Below are 22,199 nucleotides of genomic sequence, written 5' to 3'. Positions count from 1 at the left end.
TCAAGCTTGGACGATGTGAAAACTCCATTAAGGTAGAGGTCACAAGCTACAGAGGTATGATTGGCTCTTTACTCTATCTTACTGCAAGTAGACCAGATATTATGTATGCTACATGCTTATGTGCAAGGTTCCAAGCAGATCCTAGAGATATTCATCTCGTTGCTGTTAAACGAATCTTAAGATATCTTAAGGGAACACCAAATCTAGGTATTTGGTACCCTAAAGAATCTGGTTTTAACCTTGTTGGATATACAGATTCAGATTACGCAGGAAGTGTTGTTGATAGGAAAAGCACCTCAGGGAGTTGTCAATTGCTAGGTAGCAGACTAGTCTCATGGTACAACAAGAAATAGCAAACAGTTTCAAATTCAACGGTCGAGGCTGAATATATTGCTGCTGGAAGCTGCTGTGCTCAGATCTTGTGGATTAGGAATCTGCTACGGGACTATGGCTCTGTATTGAACAAAATACCTATTCTATGTGACAATACAAGTGCAATAGCCATCACCAACAACCCTGTGCAGCATACAAGGACCAAGCACATTGACATCAGGTATCATTTTATTAGAGAGCACGTCATGAATGGTACTGTTGAACTATTTTTTGTTCCAACAGAAGAACAAATAGCAGATATTTTCACTAAACCTCTTGATGAATCCACATTTACCAAATTAGTTGGTAAATTGGGTATGTTGAATAGCTTTAGTGATTAAACTTGTGAATATCTGAAATCTGTTCTTGAGTGAATTTACAAATGAATTTTTCATAAATGAAAAATTCATTTGCAAATTTATTTTATCATTTTCCATAATTTCTTGCTTATTTCTATGTAAGTTTTTATTATCTTATCTTATTTATTTATTCAACTTGTTAATTTTAATGTCTCAGAATATTTTATTTTCTCTAAAAATATTTTTCTATGAATTTTATTTGCTAAAATTCAAAAGAAATCTATTTTTGGACTGAAAATATAATTATCTCTGAAATATTTTAATTGTGTAAATATATTCTGCCATATCTATATTAGTATTTATTATAGTTTTCTGTAAAAAAAATTTATGTTCTGTTTTTGTTAAAAACTGTTAATATTTGGTTTATAAAATATATATATATTTGTTTGGGTTAATTTGATACTTGAATGACAATCGGCAAGACAATTTAAATTGTCTTGCTGAAAGTCATTTCAGTATATTTATATAAATATTTAATTTATTTTATACTAGAATGATAATCGGCAAGACAATTGAAATTGTCTTGCTGAAAGTCATTCCAGTACAAATAAGTGTTTATTTTTAATTCAGTTTAATTTTATAACTGGCAAGACAATCGGTATGACTATTGATTGTCATGCCAGTAATAAAATTAATATCAGATATTTTTTTATTTTATTTTGTACTGGTATGACAATCGGTATGACTATCAGATTGTCATACCAGTTATATTATTACTATTTTTTGTTTTGTCTTCTCAAATTGCCTGGTATGACTATCGGTACGACAATCGGTAAGACTATCCCAAATTGTCATACCGGTTGTCTACTTAAGCTGTTTTTCTTTCCTTTCTTACTTTTTATTCATTCAGTTCTTGTTTTTTCAAATTCCATCAGTTTTTTTTCTCTCATTTTTCTCCTCGTTTTTCTCTCTCTCTCTATTCGATCAAACTCAAACCGCCTCCATTGTCTTCCTTACTCGAGTTTTTACTCAGCAAACAAAAACCTCACTCCTGTTATATACATACACGTATATACTTACAGAAGTGCTGTCGATTTTTTGTTAAAAACTTTCTCAAAATCAGTTTGTGTTTGTTTGATTTTGGGTAATTCCATTTAATTTTGTTTGGTGTCTTGTGCGTTTTTCAAATCTTGTGTTGAGAGTTAAGAACGTTAACGAGATACATTACCTTCTAAATTTTTTGGATATAATTGATTTAATTCAAATTATTAAATTAATTTAATTAATTCGAATTTTCTTAATATTACTCTTAAAATTCTGAAAGTGTGTGTCTTATTATTTTTTAAAATGGCTCTCAATTTCCAAATTGTTTCGCATAATCTTGTTGGTTATTTTAATCCAGATAAATGTGATGTGGAAAAATTTAAGCCGTGGATTAGATTTTTAAAAGACCATTCGATTGTTAGCTCTGCTATTAAATCAAATGTGATTTTAAATGTTGATCTGCTCAGACTGATTTGCACAACCTCTACTGTGGCTGATGATTTTAAATCTTTTTCATTCACCGTAGCAAACACACAGTATGTGGTTGATGAAACAGTCGTCAATCGAGCGTTAAATTTTCCATTGGACAATTTCTGTAATTTGCCCTCTGAAAATGATAATTTCAAACTTTTTCCATGCTATTCACTATCAGGGGGTGATTAATTTAACCAAGTTATCTAAATCCAATTTGGTTTCTGAATGGGATATTTTCTTCGATACACTTTCTAAAGTGTTTGCCAACTGCACTAAATCCAACTTTCACAACATCACTTCCACTCTGCAGTATATTGGTCTTGCGGTTGTTTTCAAACAAAGGATCAATTTTGGCAAACTACTTTTACCCATTCTTCTGAGACGTCTCACTACTGCTTTACGTGATCATTCTACAAATCGTAGGGTCTCGTGCTACTACGCTCGTTTTCTCATGCTCATAGCAGAACATCTTCTCTCACCTGAGCATAAAGCCCTTTTTGCTAACTCTTCAGTAACCGAACCCCCTCCAGTAAGCAAAAAGATTTACACTCGCCAAGACACAACCTTCAAATTCATGCAAGTTCCAGTACTTGTATCTGTTTTCATGGCCACTTACATTCCTTTACCTATCTTCAATCTTCCCGGTCATGAACAGCAAGCTCAACCTCCAGTGGTTCAAACCACCCAGGCTCAAACATCAGATGCTCTTCCTCTACAGGTAATAATTCCTCAAACTCAACCTATTCCTACTTCTGTTGAAAGACCCCCAGTGGTTGATAGGACTGACCATGAAGTTGTAGAACCACAGCTTCAATCCCAGGTCATAGAGCCAAACACAAAGTCACAACCTATCTCAACCTCTCCCCCACTGTCTAAAATGTTGCCTAGAAGGTTAGTAGGAAGTAGTATGTTAGTGGATGTGAATGAACCCTCAGCTCTGCCTCCACCCAAGAAAAGAAGAACATTTACTGAGGCATCTGAAAGCCCATCCTTGTCCTCCTAACAGGACATGGACTTTGAAATGGCCACTGAACAGTTACTAGAAACATTCTCTCAACAGGATGAATCTATTGAAATTCGCCATAGGGCCATGGCATCCTGTACTGAGTCAAGCACAATTCCATTACTCACAATGGAAGCATACAGGCCAGTAGATGATACTCAGGACACGGAGCGAGGAGTGCACATTGAGTCAGTTACAGTGCCTGCCATAGTTACGGCAGAAGAGCAGTCACATGCTTCTGAGGGAAAATATGACTCTCAGCCACCTTTAATAGAGTCATTTTCTCCCCTCCCGGATCCAACACCTCTGGCTCCCTCACGGGATTCTCCACTCGCAGATTTATCTGGAGAAAGTGGAGGGCAACTCGGTCAATCTATCCCTGAAGTAATTCAGACATCTATTTCACATGAAAAGATAGGTTTGACTGAGGATCGGGACTCGCGAATTCCCATGGCACCACCACTGACCTCTCTTGAAGAGGCTAGGGTGATTTTAAATACAGGTACAGAAGATCAGCATCAGGAAGAATCCTCACGAGCAATTATATTGAGAGATACACAAGCACGTGAGTTGAGTGAATTAAACAGGAGAGATATTCAGGTGAGCGCATACACAGACACAAACACTGAAAATCTGTTAGCTCAAATTGCTGATCTCAAGGAACAACTTGCAAAAAGTCAGGCTGAAGCTAAATCATTCAAAGCACAAGTGGTTGAACGGTATTCTTCTTTCACCTCTGTCAATAATCAGCTGGCTCTCATCAGGACTGAAATATCAGATTTGAAGACATCTGTTGTAACAAAGCTTAACTCAATCCAGACATCTCCAACGTTATCAGCTGAAGACATTTCAAACTTCTGCTCTCTCCATACAAGAATGACTTCTCTTGAAGACTTGGTTGAAATGAATCATTCACTGGATTCCTCCAGATTTCTGAAGATAGAGACGGGTATGGAACATCTGAATGAAGGGATGAAGCACTTGTACTTCATGATCAAAAATTCTCACTGCCCCAATGAAGAACAAAGAACTTTCTTTGAAGGGCCGTCTGGTGGAGGCTCAGGCTCTGGAGGTGATGTAGGTCATGGAGGATCTAAGGGAAAATCTGTAGAGGATTCCTCAACTAAGGGGGAGAAGAAAGGGAGAAGTGAAAAGGGAAAAGAAAAAGATTCATCTGCTGGAGGCACAGGGAAGCCTGATGATATCTACTATAGTGGAGAACAGGATGACTTTGATATTTGTGACGTTCCCACTGAACCAGTCTTGGGAGATAAAGATGGTTTCTTTGAATTTGAGGAGGAAAGTGATTTTGGAGAATGGGAAGAGGAAGCTCCAGTGGATCCTCTGTTTGAGAAAGAGTTTTAGCAGCAGCAGTCAGAGTTGAAAAGAAAAGAAGCTGAACTCAAAAAGGTATCCCAGATCATTGACATGAGGAAAGACATCCAAAGAACAGAAACTCTTCAAAAATAACGTCTTCATGACATTAAGGCTCAAGAAAGGAGAAGAGATGTCAGACTGAAGATTGGTGAAAAATGGGATGAAGCTAGGAGAGCACTTGATATGCCTCAGCTGAGCACAAACAATGATAGGCAGTTTCTACATCTTCTGGACAAGCTGGAGATCTCTAATCCAAACAATGACATGTACATGAATGCTATAAAGACTGAAGTCTCAAGGATCACAGCTGCCTTTGACAGATCCCTAAATGAGATGAGCATATTTGTATATTGTCAGAGCGAAGGATCTTTCAAGGTGTCACTTCATCTGTTTGAGAATCGTTCTTTGTCAGAGATTTGGGTTCTTCTCAACAAAGTCAAAAGAAGCTCAAAATTGAATGAAGTTCTTCGAGAAAGGCTTAAAGAGTTTGCCAGCAGGGCTAGTCCTCAAGTGGTCAACAATCCTCATCAGGTAAGATTCTTTAAGTCTGACTGTCTTCAAATCTGCCAGCTCGATTCACAATCTCTTAAAGACTACTCAGCTAAGCATCTTGTCTGGATGGAACATCACTTAAGAACTGATGGATATTCATCCATGTTGAAAACTCAAGCAGCTGATCTGATTCAAGCTTATTGTGAAAAGAATATTAAAAGGTACAATCAACTCAAGAATAAGCTAAAGACAGTTGGAGTTCAACCAGTCAGGCCAGACAGCTTCACTTCAGAAAAGGATCGTGTCTTTGACAAGGAGTTGCTTCAAGATTTGGAAGAAGGTGGAGATTTGGAAGAAGGTGAATTCGGAAGGGAAGACAACTGAATTCAATTAGCTCAAAACTCAATGTAATATGATTAGAGCTTTATGAATCAAGATAGACTAATGTAGTTATATGTTCAGACTAGAGGAACATCTATCTTGTATTCACTTGTAAATTTCTTTTGGAATCTGGAAAATGTTAAATATAATCCAGAACTTTTCTGCTATTTACTTTGCATTACTGTTTATATCTTTTTCTTATTTGTTAGTTGAGTTATCCTCTAAGTATTTGTTGTTATTGTCTAACAAACAAATAGGGGGAGATTGAAAGGCATATGTCATAGCCTATTTGTTTATTCGAGGATTTAACTCAACTCAAATAAGGATGTAACAAGTAAATAGTGGTCCTATCGTCAGAGAGAGATCTCAGAGTAACATATGTCAAAGGATTAAGTAACATTATTCTCCTACAGACTTGATGACTTAATTCACTGGAAGAAACTTAAGAAATTGATCAAGCCTCAGTGATATAAATCAAGATTGTGGATTTAATCAAGTGACAGAGATCTCGTCAGGGTATCAATTAATTACAAGGATTTAGTCTGAAGAAAATCAAGAGTATCAAGGTCAAGGCATGAAGAAACGTCACGGAAGTTAGTCACTCATGAACCAAACAGTACATTGAGTGTCAACATTGAAGTGGTGGAATTGATTCATAATTGACAGTGATTTTCAGAAGATTTTCAGAAGAATGGTTGTTGCTCAAGATTAGTATTAATTCTCTATTAATTAATTAAGTCATATAATTTAATTAAGAGAATAAATTAAATCTGCAAAGATTAATTTATTGATTAATTGAATTAATTGATTAATTAATTCAGAATTATTATTTGATTAAAATCTGTTTTAATCCAGCAAGACTATCTTTTGTATTAGCAAGACAATCGGTATGACAATCAATAGTCATACCGAAAGTCATGCTAGTGCATTTAGATTGTCTTGCCGAAAGTCCTATCAGTTCAATTGATAGTCCTACCGAAAGTCTTATCAGTTCAAAGGATTGTCATGCTGAGTTAAATGGATTGTCTTGCCAATTAAAATCACAGGATTCAATATAAAACAGAGCAGCTGTTTTTCAACAAGAGGCAGAGTATTGAATATCAAATTCAGCAGAACACAGAACAAAAGAAACCTGCAGAGAACTTATTGCAAATACACAGATCATTTATTTCTAGTATTTATTGTTAAATCTAATCCACTAGAAATCTTTTTCTTGTTCTTGTGTAACTATCTAGCGGATCGAAATCCCTAGAACTTAATCTCAAATCGCTTTTAGCATTTGATCTTTTTATTGCAAAAATAGAAAAAGTTCATGTCGAATTTATTCTAGATTTGTAATAATTGATTTGAGATTAATCCATTGTAAACGATACCGTTGTTGTAACACCTTTCAAGTTTAATAATAGTTTTATTTAACTTGAATTTTGTTTCACTTTTTTATTCCGCATTTTATTCGATTAAACGTTAATGTTTGTATTCAACCCCCTTCTACAAACATATTGAGACCTAACAACAATGTTTATAATATTAATATCATTTAGGAATCAAAAAGATAAAAATAATGCACTTAGAGTTATAACATGAATTATAAAAAGTGAAATTAAAAGGGGTGGTACCAAAAAATAAGTAAAACCAAAGTACCACTTAAAAAGTTTATTAATAAACAAAAACGGGTAAAAATATTACATATAAAATTATAAGTCATAAAGGAATCAAAAAGAATAAAAATAATACATTTAGAGTTATAACATGAATCAGAAATTAAAAGATGGTGGTACCAAAAAATAAGTAAAACCAAGTATAACTTAAAAAGTTTGTTAATAAAGAAAAATGGGTAAAAATAATATATATAGAATTATAAGTCATAGATGAATCAAAAAAGATAAAAATAATACATTTAGAGTTATAACATAATCATAAAAAATGAAACCAAAAGGTGACCAAAAAATAAGTGAAATTGACGTATCCCTTAAAAAGGTTTCACTTAATAAAGGTTATTAATCCATATACGTAAACATATTTACTCAGATAGAAAGGAAACACCTCTTTTTTTTTGCTGCCTCTTTTTTTATACCAGATTATCTTTGGCATCATATGTGCTGTGGCTTACAAAATTAACTTCACACAATTGAACATTTGAATTGCTCAACATGTGTCACCATAAAATCCATAAGTAAACCTAGTGTGTAGATATATTCAACCATGTTTCAATTAAAGTAACAAACATATTTGAACACCCATACAGCATACACACCCATACTATGAATTAATCTAAAGTTACAAAGAAATATAGAAGATATAAAGATTAGAAATACAGAGCAACTCAAAGTAATATTATCCTTTCTCGCATTAAGAGAGTAAGTATCCAGATGCTTATGATGAACATCATGTATAGAGATTTTCACTCTCACCCAGGTTTACTGCCTTCCCTGCAGGAATTTGTTTCTTGCTCCATGTAGTTTTTTAATAGCAACACTAATGTCAATGCGTTCTCTTGGCGTCTTAACTGAACATGATATCCCCACTTCAAATATTGATGCAGGCATAACTCCATGCTATGCATATCATCTTCTTGATCTAGTACAATCCGTGGATCAATGTCCATCCCTCTATGCGGGAGTGCATTCTTCACATACTCATGAAGATTATTACAATTGTCCATTAATATGCTGCTACATGTAGGCCTTTTACCTGAAAAAATTTCTAGTAAAAGAATTCCATAGCTATACACATCTCCCTCAGCTGAAATCTCCCCACCCGTTCCATACTCTGCAGAACTAAATGTTAGAACTAGCAAAATATGACATTTAGCCATATATAGTTACTAAGCAGTGAAGACGAAAAAATCAATAGCAGAGCACCTAATAATAATAATTCTATAACTGCAGAGCAGTTATACGCAAGAAAAAAAGAAATATAATCAGTATCGACAGCTACCTGGAGGAACATATCCAACTGTTCCTCGGATACCAGTTGAACTTGTTTGTGTTTGATTGACGCCACTTGTAGCAGCGAAGGAAAACCTTGCCAAACCAAAATCGCCAACACGAGCAACAAATTCATCGTCTAGTAGAATATTGCTTGGCTTTATATCACAATGAATGATTTTTGTATGGCCTTGATTATATAGGTAATCAACTCCCATTGCGACATCAATGGAAATATTTAGTCTCTGGAGCAAAGTCAAGTTTCTTTCATTTCCTCGATGAGAAAGACTTGGATGCAACCAGTTGTCTAGACTTCCATTCGTCATGTACTCAAAAACTAATGCCTTGAAGTCATTGCCTTCGAAGTCTGTGCTAGAGCATGCCGTGATGATCTTGATGAGATTCCGGTGTCGAATATTCTTCAACGTTTCACACTCTGCCAAAAAACTCTTTTTCGCTCCACGTATTTCAACATGCAGCACCTTCACAGCAACAGTTTGTTCCAGTGACTCAATAATTCCTCTGTAAACTGAACCATATCTTCCTTCACCCAGCAAATTGTTTGGGGAAAATTCGTTTGTAGCTTGTAGAATTTCTTTGTATGTAAGTCTTGGGTACTGGCTGTCTTGCAGTACTGGTTCAGGGACATTCGTCTGTTTGGTTTTTCTATGTCGATAAAATATAAATGCAAGACATGCTGACATTATAAAAAGTGGGAGAAGAACTAGAAGGGGTATTGTTCTCTTGGAAAAACTCTTTTTCTTGTTATTTGAGATATCAACGGGACAAGCAGGCAATTTTAATGCTTGAATACCTCCACAAAGTTGAAAGTTTCTGATGATTGAAAAACGACTAGTATTTGAATACAGGCCGTTTTTAGGCACTTCACCTCCAAGCTTGTTGTGCGACAAATTGAGGAATTCAATAAATTGAAACCCATCAAAAAATCTGGGAATATTACCAGATATTTTATTACTCGAGAGATCCAGAATCACGAGACTTTTTAAAGCTTTAAAAGAGATTGGAATTCTACCTTCAAAAAGGTTTCCTTCCATTTGTAGCTCCTCCAACATCACACATTCACCCAAAGTAGCAGGTAAATTCCCCGTTAGTTTGTTGTTTGAAACATCTAGACGAACCAAATGTTTAAAGCTTCCTATGGTGGATGGCAGTGGCCCTGTGAATAGATTTTGGCCCAAATAAAGAAACACGCATTGGGAAGAAAGTCCCACTATTTGGTCAGGTATTACACCTCCTATGCCGCTATCGGTAAGGTAAAGTTTCTGTAAGGTTGAGATATTAAACAAGCCAGCAGGTATGTTTCCTTGAAGCCTATTATATTGTATGGCAAGAACAACTAATTGTGTGTTGTTGCTAATGGAAGTTGGAATCACCCCTGAAATGTTTTTTCCATCCCAGTATAGTAAGCCTAGCCTTGATAGCTCTCCAACTGATTCTGGAATGATCCCAGTTAAGGAGTTGTTAAACAATGACAGTACAGTCATGTTCACAAGTTTTCCTATTTCACGGGGTATGCTTCCGTGTATCTGGTTTCCAAACAAATCCAACATCTCAATAGTGGCGGAGAGATTTACAATAGAACTTGGGAGCTTCCCTCTTAGGCCATTCTTAAATAAGCTCAATTCAGTTAGACGGGAACAATTAACCAAAGAACTGAAGAAGCTCAGGTCATCAGGTTGCTGATTGTCTCCTAGTTGATTTGCACCCAGATTAAGCACTTGAAGATCAGATAAACATCCAAAATTTATTGGTACTGGACCAATAATATTGTTCTGTACTATGTCAAATAAAACAAGATTGGAAGCATTAGCTATTGACTGGGGAAGCTGCCCGGAAAAACCATTCCAACCAGCAAAGAAACTTTGCAACAGTGGAAGCGTAAAGCCAAAATTTGCTGGAAATGCTCCTTCAAACTTATTGTTATCTAGACCAATTAGATTGAGGGTCGAAATGTTGTAAAGAGGTGGAGGAATCACACCGTGCAAATTGTTAACTGACAATACAATAAACTCTAGTTTTGCAAAATGAGCAACTTCCAAAGGTATGGCCCCCTCTAAATTGTTAGAGGCGAGATGTAGAAAACGAAGTGATGACATATTCCCTATGGAAGGTGGAATTGACCCTTTAAAATGATTGTGTGCAAGATTAAAACTCACAATCTTAGACCATGAAGCAAACTGAGTTGGCAGTTCTCCTTCAAGATTGTTGCGTAACATAATGATGCTTCTTATATCTATACAATGACTCAAATTGGCAGGAAATTCACCTTGAAAAGAATTATTCCCCAAATTAAGATATTGTAGGTGAAATAGTCGACCAATTTCATTTGGAATTGAGCCATGAAAGTTGTTTTGATTGAAGTCAATTTCCCTAAGAAATGATAGGTTTCCAATATGAGAAGACAATGTACCTACCAGTTGTTGTGAGGAGAGGTTAAGTCATGTTACCCTCTGCCGTCTGTGGCTGCAAGTTATACCATTCCACTGACAGAAGTGGTTGGAATGGTTCCAGGAGGTCAGCACATCCAATGGATCAGCTGTTATTGAAGCCTTAACAAAAAGCAAAGCTTGTTGGTCAGTGACGTTGTTCAAAAGAGCATATACACAGGTACAGGTTGGCGATATGAAAATCAATAAAAAAATGAACCGAGGAAAGCTGAAAGCCATGGTCGGAAAAACAGAAGAGTAGATTAAGCAAATTTTTAACGGTTTTTCAAGTAAAAGTCTGAAGTTAAGGTAATGTCTCATCCAACAAAACACACTCTTTATTATTGGCATCACCTTTTGATCGAGGGAACTTGATCAGTGTCATCAGTAGTTTCAAGGCAAGTCCAGTTCCATTAGTGTCATTTTCTAGTTAATAAATTTTCTGCGGAAAGCGACTTAAGTTTGGACCCAGGAGACTACATAACCCGGGAGACTTTATAAGTCTGAGCAAGGTTTAGCCAAGGTCTTCAGAACTTACCGGTTTGTTTATAGATTAGGAGTTGTATTTTCAACACAGTTAAGTACTTGAGTATTACTGCTATCCAAGTCTTCCGTTTCATCTACAGAATCATGAAGTTTGTCAAATATGTGGACGTATGGACTCAACATAATAGAGGACCGTTTTGGTTACGTTTCAGCCTTCAGTTTTTGTGTATGATCCCGACTCTCACTGCTTTCCTAAAATATATTTTAAGTTAAACATATCCGGTATATATATCCCGCTTAAGGTCTACGAAGGTAACATGTACGCGACTCTCGTGTCAAAAATACAAAAAAATAAAAAGAATACTATAACATATATGCAAGAATTAATACTCACTTCAAAGAAACGAAAAATCTATGATTTAAATTGAAAAAAGTCGAAATAAACATTAATTTATAATTCACATGGACTTAATTATTTGTTACTTGTCTCGTCGCCCGCAAGTTGTAACCAATCGGCTAAAAAATTTGAAAAATCATTTTGGGTAATGATGAACAAATACATGCAAAATAACCTTAGCAACCAAAAATTGTTTTTTAAAATTTAATTGCTTTCGATTGAAAGTGTTTGTAGACAGGCCAAAACTCTGCCGTATGGTGTTTTAGGATTTTATTTAGAAAATGGGTAAACAAGGCGATGACCCAACTGCCCTGCATTAATAACCTTTATGCGAAACCAGGTATTTTTATTTCCCCACTTTTTGGTTTTATCAACTTTTGTGCTCATTCTTTTTAAATTCTGTTATAATTTCAAATATATTATTTTTATTATATTTATACATATATGATTTATAATTCTATATATATTATTTTTATCCGTTTTTTTACTCTTATTTGCCTTATATTTATATCGTATTTATAAATTATAATTCTAACATTATTACGTTAATCCCGTAATAGATTAGAATTCTATTTTTATTACTTTAATTCCGTTATAACTCTAAATATATTATTTTATTTTATTTCTTATTCTTATATGACTTATAATTCTATACATATTATTTTTATCAGTTTTTTAATTCTTATATGCCTTCTATTAAAATGGGTTGCGCTCAAAACTTTATTAATAAGTGAAACATTTTTTAACGAGTACTTTACTTTTGCAATTTTTTGGTTGCACCACTTTTTTATTTTTTTATCGTACGTAACCCGCAGCTGCTATCTTTGGGTGCGCACTGGGTAAACCTTGCGGCTCACGCAATAGCCTGCAAACAAGGTAAACCGTGGAATAATCATAAATTCCCCTTTTTTATTCATGTAATAATTTTACTTGTGTTATTTTTATCTTTTTTATTTATGTATGACTTATAATTCTATATGTATTATTTTTATCCTTTATTCTTAGAAGCCATATGTTTTTAGTGTTTATATAGGTTGGAATCTTTTTTTTTTGAAAAAGATATAGGTTGGAATCTTATTTTTAATTATGTTTTAAAATAAATAGGTTTATATTTCGAAAAATATAAATCACGACCTTGTAAATAAGTCATGTGTTTAAATTAGAATATTTTAATTTATAATTTTTTAAGTTGTTGACCCCTTTTTAACTTTGGGTTCACAACTTCTTGGTTTCACCATTTTTTGGTTTCACCCTTTTCATTAATGTTTTAACTCTAATTATATTATTTTTTATCTTTTTAATTTTTATATGACTTATAATTTTATATATATTATTTTTAAACCACGACCAAGTAAATAGGTCATGTGTTTAAATTATAATATTTTAATTTAGAAATTTTAAGTTATTTGTGGGATTCCACTTTAATAAAATTAATATGGATATTAAGACACCGTTTTCTGATTTCACCCCTAAATAATAATAAAATTGTTTAAACCGTATCATAATTATAATTTAATTTCTCACAGAATTAATAACCTTTCATTTTTCGATAGGTTACTTGGTGTCACCCCTGAATTCGCATAGTTTTCTGTATTACTTTTCAATGAAATATAAAATTGTTTTAATCATATTATAATTACGATATTTCTGTTTTTCGTAGAATTCTTTATTATTTTTTATTAAAATAGTAAAATTATTTGAATCATTATGATTACAATACTGACTCTATATCATTTATATCATTTTTAACTGTACTTGGTTTCACCATATTTCCGTCCCCTTTAGTGGTATTTTTGGTTTGACCATATTTTCGTTTCAATGTACCCCCTTAGTGGTACTTGATTTTATTGTGTTTTTTTTACCAATTTTTGGTTCACTCCTAAATTCTTATTTTACGGAAATAATAAAATTGTTAAAATTGTAGTGTATTTAAAATACTTCTACTTCCTGTATATTTTTATATTATATACTTTTTGTTGAAATAATAAATTCGTTCGAATCGTGTTATATTTACAATACTATTGTTTCCTTTAGAACACTGTATTACTTTTTTAACCATACATTACTTAATTTTACCATACTAGGTTTGTACCAGTGCAATGCACAGACTAATTTATAAAATTTATATATATAATTCTTTTTGAAATTTTAAACATTTTTTAAAAAAAGTTATAATTGTTAAGTTAGCATTATGATTTAATAATTTAATTTTAATATTAGTATTACTATAATGAAAATAATTTTTAATGATGTTATATAATTAAGTATTAGTTTTTTTAATTATTTTAACTTGTATTGTATTTATTAGACATCTCGTTCTTGTTAGTAATTTGTAATTAACAAATATTAATTTTTTATTATTTTACTCAATATAGTGGTATATTATACATGATAATTCTTTTATTTTTTCTAAATAAACTATATTTAAACTTATTTAAAACTAAACTATTTCAATTATGACTTTTACCAAAATAATGATTTAAATATATCTAAAAATATACATTTTATATGATTTTGTTAGATATTTTAATTTTTGATTAATATTTTAATATAAATATTAAGAACATATGTATTCTAAAATTTATAATGTAAAAATTTCACGTCTAACCTTCAATATAATATAATTTTCATAAAACTTAATTTTATATTTATACAATGCAAAATATATTTTAACATGTCATGTCTTATGTTTTATAAATTAATTTTTATTTATTTATAATTTCAATCACGCTTATGTATGTAAATAATATAAAATTTTGCTATAGTGTTTCCACACCTATTACAATTTTTTTAATTTGGTTTTTTGTTTTTTCTTTTTAATTTTTAATTGAATGTTCTAATGTATTAAATAATTGATGTAATTCATTTTTACATTTTTTAGGTTTTTTGTTTATGTATTTGTTTTTTATTTGTTCATTTGGTAGTATTTTCACACCTATTATGATTTTTTTAATTTGGTTTTCAGTTTTTTTTATTAAAAATTTTAATTGAATATTTGTTTGTTGTAATATCTTATGTATTAAATAATAATTTATTTTTACCTTTTTTAGGTTTTTTTGTTTATATATTTGTTCATTTGGTTCTATAGCATTTTGATATTTATGTAAGGTTTTTATCTAAAATAATTACATATTATAAATGATTAGAATGAGTTTAATTAAAAAAACTACATCTTTATTATATGAGTTCATTAGGAAAACTATTTTTAAAAAAATCCAGTAGTTCATACCATTTTAAGTGCCTTACACTAATTATATATAGGATATAATTTTGATTATACGGTAATAGTAATATATTATGCTCATTATATTATTATAAATAAATTTAATAAAATTTTCTCAGCACGGATTATCTTCTGGTACAACTTACAAGAGAACCAATCTTCTGTTCTTTTTACAGAGGTTAAAATCAATACCAACAAAAACACAGCCTGTTCAACGATGATCATAATTCTGATTCACATCATTCCCGCTTCACTATTACAATTATTGCTTGAATTTTACAGCACTTAAAATATCAAATTTGTAAAAAAGAAATAGAAAAACTAAAGTAGTAAGGTCCAAAAAACCCTAATTCTCTCTCTCGATGAGAGTCGGCCGCCCCCATCTTCCTTAAACCCTAATTATCACACCTGCTTCTTCACCCTTTCTACCCATTTTCATCTCTATCTCCATCCTCTCTATTCATCCATACAACATTTTTATCATTTGTTTTTAACTTTCTTTCAATAAATATCGGATTTTGTTCAAAAATTCGTTTCTTTTCGTTTCGTTTAATTGAGTTGTTATTTATATGTTTGATTGTCTCGCTTTGTGCGATGTGTCTCGCTTTATGCGATGTGTCTCGCTTTATGCGATGTGTTGAAAATGGATTTTACGGTATATTGGGAGATCTGGATATCTCGCATCAACAACACTTTCGGCAGGTTTATGGATGATATCCAACAGGTAGATAGCTGGGGTGCTTTTGAAACGGTAGTGAAAATCGCATGTGCTCACCTCTCACAAAATATTTTTGTTCATAATACGAGGGCCCTCTCAGTTTTTGCAACTGAGTCCTCTGAACATTGTACTATCCATGGAATTAATGTGAGGGTCAATTGTGAAACTACTGTTTTCGGTGGAGATGCAGACTGGATCGCTCGAGAAACCATTATCTTCATTTTTAATTTTCAGAATATTTTTATTTAGTCAGTTTAGCAATCCGGAAACAAAGAGGCTAATTATTTAGTTCTTCTATTTGTTTTTCAACCTGGTTGCATGATCAATTGGAGGTTTGTCCCGATTGAGTTTTTTTCATGTTATTAATGAAATCTGCTATAAATTTGACAAAAAAAAATATCAAATTTGTCTTACAAAAGAATTGTGTTGGCTCTATTTATATAATATACCTATAACATGACTTGGTGACTTAAAAAAAATCAACGAAAAACCCTATGCTCTCTCTCGATGAAAGTCGCCTCCGTCTTTTTTAACTCTAATTATCATATCTCCTTCTTCACCCTTTCTACCCATCTTCATCTCTATCTCTATCCTCTCTTTTCATTCATACAACATTTTTTTCATTTATTTTTAACTTTCTTTCAATAAATATCGGATTTTGTTCAAAAATTCGGTTCTTTTTCGTTTTGTTTAATTGAGTTTTATTTATGTGTTTGATTGTCTCGCTTTGTGCAATGTATCTCGCTTTGTGCGATATATCTCGTTTTATGCGATGTGTTGAAAATGGATTTTACGGTATATTGGGAGATCTGAATATCCCGCATCAACAACACTTTCGGCAGATTTATAACTGGTTCGGCAGATTTATAACTGGTGTCCGGCAGTTAGATAGCTGGGGTGTTTTTGGAACGGTAGTGAAAATCACATATACTCACCTCTCACAAAATATTTTTGTTCATAACACGAGGGCCCTCTCAGATTTTGCAACTGAGTCCTCTGAACATTGTACTATCCATAGAATTAATATGAGGGTCAATTGTGAAATTACTGTCTTCGGTGGAGATGCAGACTGGATTGCTCGAGAAACCATTATCTTCATTTTTAATTTTCAGAATATTTTTATTCAGTCAGTTAAGCAATCCGAAAACAAAAAGGCTAATTATTTAGTTCTTCTATTTGTTTTTTAACTTGGTTGCATGATCAATTGGGGGTTTGTCCCTATTGAGTTTTTTTCATGTTATTAATGATATCTGCTATAAATTTGACAAAAAAAAAATAACATGACTTGGTGCAGAAATACTTTAAAGTCTATCGCAATTCACTGTATACAACTGATCTCAATCAGAGTTTATAAAGGATCTTGATTCTCTCTTAAGGTATCATGCAGAATATTCCGCAAGGGATTTGGAACAATCAGCCTTCATTGCAAAGAAACAAAAAAATCAAACATGTCAGATCAAAAGCTCATTAATTAGATAGTGTAAAGGTTTGTATCTCAGTTTCAACAAGCATCACGTAATTCATATAACCAGCCAGATCTAAGTCCAAATATTGGAAGTTAATGACACCTACCCTCATCAAAGTGTCTATTGCTTTTTCTTGGCTTGTGAGGTGGTAAAGGTAGACTTCTTCTCCATTGTTGAGGCTCTAACTATGAAAAGAAGTGTTTCTACAAGCATGCCAACAACCAATCCAAGAATGCCACCAGCAGCATTCTGTAATAAAGAAAACAGAACCATTTATATGATGAGCTACGCATATTACATATATATGGTGCAGTAGAGCAACAGAAGTTTGAAATAACAATGCAACCCAACAAAACGAATAATTAGTCAAATTTGAAAAAGTAGATATAGAGTTTAGAAGATTCTTCTGAATACCATCACGGGACTATGGCCAAACAATGCTCTGAATGCAGCATATCCAACTAAGTAACCAGTAAACATTGTAAGCACGACATGCAAACCTGTAAATTTCAAACATTGCATTTACCGTAAGCATTTTAAATTTGGAAGTAAGCTTTAATATATAGGCTTTCTAACATGGCAAGCCCACAACTCGAAGCAGATTTATTAAAACTATAAAAGATAACATGCACCTGAGAAAGAAAAAATTAGCTACACTGTTGGTCAATACCAGAAGTTCCATTGAACCAAAAGTTGTACAATGTACAAATGTGTGTTAACCTTCTGTGCATTGAGTAAAATCTGGGTATAGTTATACTTTTATACTACATTGAGATATACACATGTAATGTGACTATTTATCTACATTTCTACATAAAAAAAGATACATAGTTTAGAACCATCAGATAGTATCGATGCAACATAATATCCTCGGAGTATTTACTAAACCTTACAAACAAACCATTTTAAGTCTTTTATCTTTAAATTTTGGTATCATGCTATCATCAAAGTCCTTTACTTTCTTATTGGCTAATTGTCAAACACTTTATCATATTTAAAGCTAAAAAATAAATGCAGAACAAAGTCATAAAAACAAATTTCGTTTTTTCCTATATACCAAAATTCAATTATTATCAAGCTAAGAAAAAATCAATACTTCAACGAATATACAACACCAGCTTGTGTTTATTCCAACTGATACCAAGGACAAAAAATATAAATAAAATTGAAAAAAGATTAATAGTCTATAGAACAACAAAAACAAGCACCAACGCCAAATATGAGTCTGAGTACATATACATAGGACAGTGATAATTCGAATACAAACTAACATAGCCTACAAGCTACAAATTTGCGATTTTCAATATCAAGACCCAGCACTGTATTACAACATGATCCGTACTACTGTGACAAATAATTTATGGTTAGTTCATACGCTGAATAGCTTGTAGTAGAACACAACTCTAAAATATAAGTAAAGAGCAAGACATTGTATTCGATATATATGAAATACCGGAAGCAAAACAAAGAAAACTGACCGAAACCAAGCTGATCTTTATAAGAAGAGAAAGGCTCTTCAATGCCTTTCTTCGGCGTAATGTCCTTAACCAACTCATCATAAGCCTTCCTCTCCGCAACCTCTTCCAACTTCCTTAACCTCACTTTCAATTCTTCACTCTACATTACAACAATTAAACAATTAAAATTTCAATCTTTACCCGAACCCACCCCATAAAACCCAATCTTTCAAAACCAACAACACGAAACCAATAAAAACACAATCTTTATCCAAACAAACCAACAAAAATCCCATCTTTATCCAACCCACATAATAAAAATCCAATCTTTATCCAACCCACATAATAAAAATCCAATCTTTATCCAACCCACATATCCAATCTTAAAAAACCCAAATGATCAATTACAATATATACAAATATTTTTAAAATTTCATACCTTTTCTCTGGGTTTGGGGCTAGGAAAGATGAGAGTGGATCCTGTAAGAAGGGAAAGAAGGTCGGGTCGGGTTGACCGGTCGGATGAGAACCAAATGGATCTAAGAGAAGTGTAAGGTATTGAAGATTGTAAAAAACGATTGTCATCAGTAGATAATGAAGATTGCATTAAGGAACGAATAGGGTCAGTGGTGGATATAAAAAGACCGCCGTGTTGGGTGGTTTCCGGTGATGGGTCGCCGGGTGTTTTCATTATGTGGGTTTTGGTGGGCCAGATCTTAGATGATGTTCTGTAGAATGTTGAACTCCAAGCTTCCGCATAATTTTGAGAGAAGTTTTAAAATTTTAAGTTAGGGTTAAATCGCGTTTTCGTCAGAAAAAATGACAAAAATAGTCAATATTGAAAAAATTTAACAAAAATAGTTATTCCGAAAAAGTGGTCAATTTTAGTTGATTGAATACTCCACTTTCAGTTGGATACAATTTGTATAATACTCCATGGTAGTTGGACATTTCATATATGGGATACTCCACAGACAGTTGGGTATCTCATATAAAGTGAATACTCCACTGACAGTTAAGGTATCTTATCAACTAAAGTTGGCCGACTTTTCAGAAATTGGTGATTTTTGTTAATTTTGTGTAAAAATAGGCTAAAGTTGTCATTCACCCTTTTGGTCACTCAGATGACCACTAACTTTCATTTGGGTCATTGAATTCAAAAAACTGTCAATCAACTAGTCAACTGATCACATTCAAAAAAAATCAATCAAGTCACTACCCGTTAGTGTCGTTAAGTTTTGGACAGAAAGCTGAATCAGCAAATGACATGGCGTCATGTGACCATTGTACCCGCCCAGACCATTTAAAATCTGTAAATTAAAACCCGTAATCTCTACTTCTTTTATTCTACAGTTTGTTTTCTTGCAATTAGGGTTCTTCCTTTTACCTTATTTCTACCATGTCCACTTCTAAAAGCTCCACAGCCTCAAACCCTTCTGTGAACAATTCATTTAACTCATATAGATACTATAAAAACAACTTCGGTGTCAATTATGGATATGGTAATATTAAATATAAGTGTGATATTGTATCACCTCTTAAAGAAGCTTGGAAAGAAACTACTCAAGATCCGGGTCAGAGGTTTTTTGGCTGTAAGAACTATAGGGATCCCTGCAAAAAGTGCAATTCTTTTTGTGGGCTGATCCACCCTACACTGATAGAGCTCGAGAAGTTATACATAGATTGAAGGAAAAACTGAAGATGAAAGATGTCGAATTGGCTAAAATGAAGCAAGAGTTGAGTTTCTTAGAAAGGAAAATGTTAGTAATTGATGAAGGGCGTATGACAATGCAAAAAAAAGATGGATGACGCAATGAAAATGGTAAAGGAAAAAGCTCATTTCAGAACGAAGAAGATGTTATGCTTTGTTATCTTAGTTTGCTTTGTGCTTATGTTCATCAAGTAACAATCACGTGAATGTAATGTTACTGATGTAATGTTTATGTAACAATCATTTGAATGTAATGTTATGGATGTAATGTTTATGTTTTCACTACGCCACAAGTACACATAGGCAACCCCTACTATACAGTTCCATAAGGCCTAAATGGTGTTGCATAAGGTAATAGGCAACACCATGGAGGGGTTACCAATGTGGACGTGGCTGTAGACCCCTAATGCAACACTTTGTGCAACACTTGTAAGTATTGCATTATGCTAACTTTGCAATAGTAGAGGTAAATATTGGCAACAACGGTTAGTGTTGCATAAGGCATGACGGGACATTACACAGGGTCCTACGTGGCAAGTGACACATCAGATGTCATGTCAGCAGCAGAGGGTCCACATAACCACGTCAGCATGCCACGTTTCCATGACACGTCAGCATGGGTCCCACCCTGCCACTTCAGCTGTGGGACCACAATCTATTGCAACACTGAATTTATAATATGCAACACCATTTTTCGCTATATGCAACAATAATTTCATTGATTTGCAACGCTTTTTTTAAATTACAACACCATTTTCTATGCACACTGCAACACCATATGAAGTCAAACGCAACACTTGAAAAATAAAATTTTGGACATAATTGTTTTGTTTTTACATAATACCTGCCATAAGTGGCAACCAACAAGTCCCAATAAACATCCTACAAAAACAACTGTAGCAAGCATTTAACAAGCTCTAAACATACAAAACTCTAAACATACAAAACTAGTGTAAATCGGGCACATACACCCAATTCTAACTTAAAAAAATGAAAAGTACGTAAAATCTTTTTTGAAAATAACATAATATATGTAGCATATGATGCACAACAAAGTCTCTAAGAAGTTGCGCCACCTTGAGTGATTGGAATACCATTTTCCTCTTGATCACCGGAAAACATGGGACATGCGTCTTCAATATTGTCCTACATTTTTATTAGCAACCATATAAAGTTCAGTGGATAATTGGAGTAAATTTTTTTGGGAAGAAAACAAGAAATTGTAAACTAAATCGAGGAAGTTAGCTTGTAACCTTACTACATATACATATGACTACTGTAAAATTATTTAAGGTTTTTTCTAAAGAATTATTAATGTTTATACCTACTCGCACTCTGCCTTGAAGAAGTCAAGCAAATCCATCCTTGCAACAACATCTAGGTCAAGTGTAACCTCATCTAACAAAAGAACCTGGGCAAGCATAGGTTCAGATAATAATAAATCAAACTTCTGCTGTATAACTTCAATACAGGTCTTCCCTGCAAAACATTAAATGCATCAGGTGAGTAGCTGTCAATACTTTTAAGACACGCTTAAATGAAACTTTAAGTTGTTTTTTCACCTGTTAGTAAATAGTATAAATATATCAAACGGGCTCAAATTATACCCTAAATCAGTGAGTGGAATTACAACATATTCCAAGGATGACTCTTGCAGATACTTATTACATGAAAAGTATGTAGGTCAGGCATGACAAGGTCCTTAACAGTACAGAAAAGATACTGATAATTTATGCCCTTTCTATGAGCCCCTGAAATACTTACTGTTGTGTATGTATTAAGCCTCGTAACCTCGAATCCACAGCTAGAAAGGCCTTCCTCTGAAATAAAGAAGTTATTTTTCAGATCCTTGTCGAAGTATTTCACAATGCATTAGCAACATAGAGACATGAACGGTTTTAGTGCATACACAAGTGCAAGATAGA

General features: G+C 33.2%; 2 protein-coding genes across 3 annotated transcripts; both read right to left on the bottom strand.

The window, feature by feature from the left end:
• Positions 1-7,849: 7,849 nt before the first annotated feature.
• On the bottom strand, positions 7,850-10,606 carry LOC141673438 (uncharacterized). Its single transcript, XM_074480183.1, has 2 exons — positions 8,380-10,606; positions 7,850-8,232 (listed from the first exon to the last, which is right to left on the bottom strand). The coding sequence occupies exons 1-2, from the start codon at positions 10,604-10,606 to the stop codon at positions 7,850-7,852; spliced, it is 2,610 nt and encodes an 869-aa protein (XP_074336284.1).
• A 6,323-nt stretch (positions 10,607-16,929) lies between these two features.
• On the bottom strand, positions 16,930-19,340 carry LOC141670550 (uncharacterized). 2 transcript variants are annotated; one of them, XM_074476451.1, is made up of 5 exons: positions 19,003-19,340; positions 18,585-18,723; positions 17,521-17,606; positions 17,213-17,355; positions 16,930-17,058 (listed from the first exon to the last, which is right to left on the bottom strand). In XM_074476451.1, the coding sequence occupies exons 1-4, from the start codon at positions 19,252-19,254 to the stop codon at positions 17,227-17,229; spliced, it is 606 nt and encodes a 201-aa protein (XP_074332552.1). In that variant the 5' UTR covers positions 19,255-19,340; the 3' UTR covers positions 16,930-17,058; positions 17,213-17,226. The 2 variants fall into 2 exon arrangements, with proteins under 2 accessions (XP_074332552.1, XP_074332551.1); XM_074476450.1 differs by lacking the exon at positions 16,930-17,058 and having other exon boundaries at positions 17,090-17,355.
• Between the last annotated feature and the right edge of the window lie 2,859 nt (positions 19,341-22,199).

This window comes from Apium graveolens, chromosome 7 (assembly GCF_009905375.1).
Source record: "Apium graveolens cultivar Ventura chromosome 7, ASM990537v1, whole genome shotgun sequence".
NCBI lineage: Eukaryota > Viridiplantae > Streptophyta > Magnoliopsida > Apiales > Apiaceae > Apium > Apium graveolens.
Note: the sequence above shows the minus strand (reverse complement) of the source record. Positions and strands in the feature narration are given on the sequence as shown.